Raw genomic sequence first — 6,432 nt, 5'->3', positions numbered from 1 at the left:
GCCCCAACCCAGTGCGTCCTCCAACCCAGCCCCAACCCAGTGCATCCTCCAACCCAACCCCAACCCAGTGCATCCTCCAACCCAACCCCAACCCAACGCGCGTCCTTCAACCCAACCCAGCGCGCGTCCTGAACGCGTCCTCAGTTTTTAGGCACTTGTGGTTTTTTGTGATGCTTTTAGAAAAATCAAGCTCAGCTTTGGTCTGGTTTAATTTGAGAGAAATAGATATTGAGTAGATGTTTGTTTACCTTGCTGTTAGCATGAACTGAGTAAAATTTAACATCTTATTCCTGTTTTTTCTGGATTTTGTGGTAAGTAGACACCTGGAAAACACGATGCTCACCTTGTGGCTCCTCTTCCCTTCTTGTTTTGGTTTAATGAAGAACATCCGACGTCTCGGAGCATTTTCCAACCAGCAGCAGGATGAATCTGATCAGAAATTCCAGTCACTCATGTCACAGGCTGAAGAACTTCACAGAAACTTGTGATTTTTCTCTTTTTTTTTTTCCCCTCATTTTATGGAGGAAAATCCTCAGCGAATTGGCGTTGCCAGGTGGTGCCATGTGGACCCCGGGCTGTATGAAATCAGGATTTTATCGGTATCAGTCCCACAGGCAGGCTTGGGAACACGGCCCTGCATGGAGAAACCACTTGGAAAACTTCATTTCTGGCATGAAGAAGAAAAAAGTGGATTTTTTGGAATGTAACAGTCCCCAGAAAATGGATGTTAAATTCCAGAGTGGCCCCATAGCGGCGACGTGACGGAGGTGGGGGCCAAAATACCCTCCCCACCTGGTTGAGATGAAGGTGGCACCTCTGCCTTTGCTTTTCCCATGCTGAGAAAAATTATTTCAGAATTTTTTAATTTTTTTTTTTTTTAATAAAAAAGAAGTTTTTGAAGTGCTGCTGAAGTTTGGAAACAAGGCTGAGGATTCAGGTTTGGACTCGAGTTCTTCGTAAACCGTGTACACAGCGTCTTGCTGGGGAGATGCTCCCGGAGGCTCCGTCCCAGAAACATCAACCTCTGAAAAAACTCTTTTTTTTCCTTTTTCTTACCACATCACCATCAGAAAATGGTGATTTCTTGGATTTTCAGGTTTAACTCCAGCTCATGGAATAAATTTACAATGGAGCAACAGTACCGGTGATTTACAAAACAATCGCAGCAAGAATCACTGATTAAAAAGGTGTTAATTAGCTCATTATCTTCTCCCAGAGTTTTTTTTTCCCCATCCATTCCTGGGTGGATTCCTGCAGGTCCTTCAGCCACTGAGAGCTTCTCCTAAACTGGGTTATCAACCAAATTGATGAATCAATCCACCAAATCGATGAATTGCTTTTTAATTTCACGCAAAGGAACTTCAAATTCACCTTTCTGGTAATTTAAAAGACTTGGTACCTATAAAAACATGGAGGAAAACTTTATTTCTGAGCCTAAAGAATTTAGAAATGGAGTAGATGTGGTGGTGTAGCATTGCCTGCCGGTGATAATCAAGAACTGGAATTACTGGTTCATGAATAATCTTAATTAGGTCATAAACACTCATTAAGTGCAGTGAATCAGTGGCAAATAAATGTGTGCACCTCCGTTGTCCTGAAAGTGATGCCAGAAAGTGATGCCGTCGTTGGAAGAACTTGGAAATTTCTCCTTTTCCTACAGTGTTTCTTGAAATTTTCCTGAATTCTTCTGAAATTTTCCTGAATTCCCCTGAAATTTTCCTGAATTCCTCTGAAATTTTCCTTGAATTCCTCTGAAATTTTCCTGAATTCCCTTGAAATTTTCCTGAATTCCCCTGAAATTTTGAAAACAAAACCCTAAATAGAGACACGAGGAGGCTGAGGATGGAGAAACGCGGTCCGGAAGCGCTCCCCCTGCTCACATTTAAGCAGAGAAGTGGAAAAATAATGTATGTCAACATAGAGGAGCAGCCAGCAGGTCCTTGAAGTCACAAGGATGAACCTCAACTGGAAGAGCTGGAAGCCTTCGGAAGGGAAAACGTCGCTCCCACGCCCGAGTGTTGAGTTAAATCAACACAATTTGATGTCAGGGATTTTGGATAAGCTGTATAAATTCTATCGCCGTGCACGCGGTTGATATTTACAGTCGTTGGGTTTGGGAAATAAATCGTGGACTCTGGTGGGTTTGTGGTCGCAACGATGAACCCAGGACTTGGAAAATAGGAAAACTAAAGAGTCAGTGTCGACTGAAAGTCAAACCTTGGGGCAAGAGGAGAAATTGTCCTTTGATTGTGTTCTGGGTCTGTATTGAAGAGGTGGACACCGATACTGGTGCTGCCTTCGCGTTGTCCTTCCCACCATTGCTTGAGTCATCTCCTGGGAGCTGCCGATCTCCTGACGGGCAATGAAAAGAGTCTGGAGCAAGTCGCTAAGCTCAGAAATCAACCCCTGACTGCTAAACACCTCAAAGCAGGTGAATTGAGCCCGTTTTCAGGTCTTGCCTCGCAAAAAATTAGCGTTTTTTGCCTGCAAGTGGTTTGCTCTTCACAAGGTGGCATCTTGGCGGGGGAAAAAATGGGGCTTTTGGGTGCAAGTGGCGCTTGTTGCTCTTCTGGGAAACTAAATCACACTCAAAACCCTTCATTAAATGAAGTCAACGGGCACCAAGAAGTAAAACCAAAACTCAACCAGGGTGTCACACGTTATCTGCCTGGTCTTGGGTTTAAATGAACATGGATTTTCATTTTAAAAAGGAGAAAAAATGACTCTCAGATCGCTGGGATAACTGGAATTAAACTGGTTTCGTACCCGTCCCTCTTGAGGATAATGGGAAACGTCGCTGGGTCGCTCAGGTCGCTGGGATAACTGGAATTAAACTGGTTTCGCACCCATCCCTCTTGAGGATACTGGGAAACGTCCTTGTGTGAGCATTTGGTGGTTTTCATGGGACATGGGTTGGGAAAATGGAGGCTGAAGAGGAGAGGAGATTGCAACCACGAATCCATTGCCGAAGAAGTAGAAGATCTCAAGAACCTGGAGGATGCGGCTTTTAAATTAGTCTTGTCCTTCTTGCCGGTAAATTTTTCCCCCAAAACCATCTTGGAGATGGTCAGAATTCCACATGGATGTGGAATTATTTTATTTTTATCTTATCTGCAACACATGGCATGTTAATTGCCTGGGTGGAGACCCCTTGGGTCGGGAGCACCCTGGAGATCTCAGCCACGCTTGTAGTATCAGACTTTGCCCAACTTTGCCCAACCTCGTGTTATTTTTCCTTGTATTTTCAGGACGTGTTTGAGATGCGCTTCGCCAAGATGCCGGATGAACCAGAAGAACCTGTGATTCCAGCTTCTTCTCCCGTGGTGGTGCCACCTCCCACCAAGGTGGCTCCTCCTTCGTCTAGCGACAGCAGCAGCGATAGCTCTTCGGACAGCGACAGCTCGTCGGATGACTCCGAGGAAGAGCGAGCTCAGCGGTTAGCGGAGCTCCAGGAACAGGTACCGCCTCCATCAGGGTGTACTGGGGTTGTCCAACCTCTCCTTCCGGAACTTGGTGGCCTTGAGGACTTTGCTCAAAGCCATAGCCTGTCTAGTTGGACAGTAGTGACCATCAGCTGCAATGTGCTCCAGAATCTTTAGTTTCTGGAGGAGTCTGTGCTTTTCAGGACAATCATTCCAGGTCACACCACTTGGTCTCCAATGGCAGGAGTTGGCTGCCTGCACTTGGGTGGTGTCTTCTGAGCAGGCAGGACTTGATAGAACGAGAGGAAATGGCCTCAGGTTGCACCAGGGGAGGTTTAGATTGGATCTGAAGAGCAATTTCTTCACCAAAAGCGTGGTCACGAGTTGGAACAGGCTGCACAGGGAAGTGGTGGAGTCACCTCCCCTGGTGGGATTAAAAAGGTGGGCAGAGGAGGTGCTGAGAGACATGGTTTATAGAGGTGGAATTGGCAGTGTTGGGTTTATGGTTGGATTTGGTCATCTTAAAGGTCTTTTCCAGACACTATGATTCTGTGACTCCGTGACTTTTCTGAGCAGGCAGGAATTTTCTGAGTAGGCAGGACACTCCTGAGCAGGCAAGAAGTTTCTGAGCAGGGAGGACTTTTCTGAGGAGGGAAGACTTCTCTGAGCAGAACTTTCTTGAGCTGTCGGGATGCTCTGAGCAGGTAGGACCTTCCTGAGCGGGTAGGACCTTATTGAGCAGGTAGGACCTTATTGAGGAGGCAGGACTTTCTTGAGCAGGTAGGACGCTTTTGAGCAAGCAGGACTTGCCCACCAGGCAGGACTTGCCCACCAGGCAGGACACCCCACAGCTGCCTGAACTCATGGGCTGGAGCAAGGATTTACCCGCCGTAGGGACAACCCGTGCGCTAACGAGCTGCGCTCCAACCCGCAGCCTTATCTACCTCATTTTCCCCATTCACGGCATCGTTAGCGCTGGTAATTAAAGCATCATTAGCACTGACAGAGCCAGCAGCCCGCTACTGCCTTGGAGAAATACCCACGAAGAGGTTGTCTCCTTCCTCACGCTGCGGTCGGTGATTTAATATCAAAAAATCACAGGGCGATGGAAAACTGGGAGAACCAAGTTAATTAATTAATTGTAAAAGATAAGAGGGAGTAGTGGAGAGAATATTTAATGAATCTGGAAGAGGAGGAGGAGGAGGAGGTTGTCTCCTTCCTCTTGCCTGTGGTCAACGCTTTAATATTGAAAAACTACAATGAGATGGAAAACTGGGCAAATGGAGTTAATTAGTTAATTAATAGTAAAAGATAAGAAAGAGTAGTAGAGAAAATATTTAATGAATCTGGAAGAGGAGGAGGAGGAGGAGGTTGTCTCCTTCCTCTTGCCTGTGGTCAACGCTTTAATATTGAAAAATTATGGTGAGATGGAAAACCGGGTGAATCAAGTTAATTAATTAATTAATAGTAAAAGATAAGAAAGTGTAGGAGAGCAAATATTTAATGAATCTGGAAGAGGAGGAGTTGCTGAGCCAACGTATCCCAATTTTTGGCTTTTAATCTCAGCTGAAAGCGGTGCACGAACAACTCGCCGCCCTCTCCCAGCCTCAACAGAACAAACCAAAGAAAAAAGAGAAAGACAAGAAGGAGAAGAAGAAGGAGAAGCACAAAAAGAAGGAAGAGCTGGAAGATGCCAAGAAGAGCAAAGCCAAGGAACCGCCACCCAAGAAAGCCAAGAAAAGCAACAGCAACAGCAGCACCTCCAGGTCAGCTTCTCCCTCTTCCATCCCATAATCCTTTGATTATTTATTTTTTGTAATTTCCCTTTGGATAATTAATTCCTCACAAGATTTTTGATGAGTAACACCATTGCTGGGGCTGACCTGAGGCAAACCGGCGGCGTTGCTCAGCGTCAGGTTCAGCTTAATTTAAAAACCCACCATGGATTTGCTTGGTTGGAGCTCAAATCCTCTAAAACATCTTAATTTTTCCTCCCTTTGTTATTTTGGGAGGAGCTGTAAGTTTTAAATGAAGAAGTACGATGCCAGAAACCGAATCTGAAATGCTTCTGAGCTGCTGACTCAATGGGGAGGCATTTGATGTTTAACCCAAAGGAAAAGGGCTTCTTGACTTATTTAGCTCTAGACACCCAAGGTTCAGCTTGGGTATCTGAGAGCAGCTTGAGCTCAACCTTGGATGTCTGAGGGCAGCTTGAGCTCAACCTTGAGTATCTCAGAGCAGGTTGAGCTCAACCTTGGGTATCTCAGAGCAGGTTGAGCTCAACCTTGGGTATCCGAGAGCAGGTTGAGCTCAACCTTGGGTATCTGAGGGCGGGTTGAGCTCAGCCTTGGGTATCCGAGAGCAGGTTGAGCTCAGATTTAGGTATCTGAGAGCAGGTTGAGCTCAGATTTGGGTGTCTGAGAGCAGGTTGAGCTCAACCTTGGGTATCTGAGAGCAGGTTGAGCTCAACCTTGGGTCTCTGAGAGCAGCTTGAGCTCAACCTTGGGTATCCGAGAGCAGGTTGAGCTCAACCTTGGGTATCCGAGAGCAGGTTGAGCTCAACCTTGGGTATCCGAGAGCAGGTTGAGCTCAACCTTGGGTATCCGAGAGCAGGTTGAGCTCAACCTTGGGTATCCGAGAGCAGGTTGAGCTCAACCTTGGGTATCCGAGAGCAGGTTGAGCTCAACCTTGGGTATCCGAGAGCAGGTTGAGCTCAACCTTGGGTATCCGAGAGCAGGTTGAGCTCAACCTTGGGTATCCGAGAGCGTCTCTGATAGCAGCTTGAGCTCAACCTGGGGTATCTCAGAGCAGGTTGAGCTCAACCTTGGATGTCTGAGGGCAGCTTGAGCTCAACCTTGGGTGTCTGAGAGCAGGTTGAGCTCAACCTTGGGTGTCTGAGAACAGGTTGAACTCAGCTTTGTGCATCCCAACCTTGTGCTTCATCTTCAAGCTCACGCTCTAAATGAAATAAATCCTCGTTTCTGGGATGAAACATCAGACTCTTCCCAAC

General features: G+C 46.5%; 1 protein-coding gene across 1 annotated transcript; it reads left to right on the top strand.

The window, feature by feature from the left end:
* Nucleotides 1-2,901: 2,901 nt before the first annotated feature.
* Nucleotides 2,902-5,188, top strand: LOC104520726 (bromodomain-containing protein 4-like; the record flags this gene model as incomplete). Its single annotated transcript, XM_010162507.1, has 3 exons — nucleotides 2,902-3,033; nucleotides 3,249-3,458; nucleotides 4,989-5,188. Coding segments are annotated over exons 1-3 (542 nt in total), but the record flags the coding sequence as incomplete, so codon positions are not given.
* Nucleotides 5,189-6,432: the final 1,244 nt, after the last annotated feature.

This window comes from Antrostomus carolinensis, unplaced genomic scaffold (genome assembly GCF_000700745.2).
Source record: "Antrostomus carolinensis isolate BGI_N321 unplaced genomic scaffold, ASM70074v2 scaffold1902, whole genome shotgun sequence".
Classification (NCBI taxonomy): domain Eukaryota; kingdom Metazoa; phylum Chordata; class Aves; order Caprimulgiformes; family Caprimulgidae; genus Antrostomus; species Antrostomus carolinensis.
The sequence above is the reverse complement of the archived record's forward strand: the minus strand, read 5'-3'. Positions and strand labels throughout refer to the sequence as shown.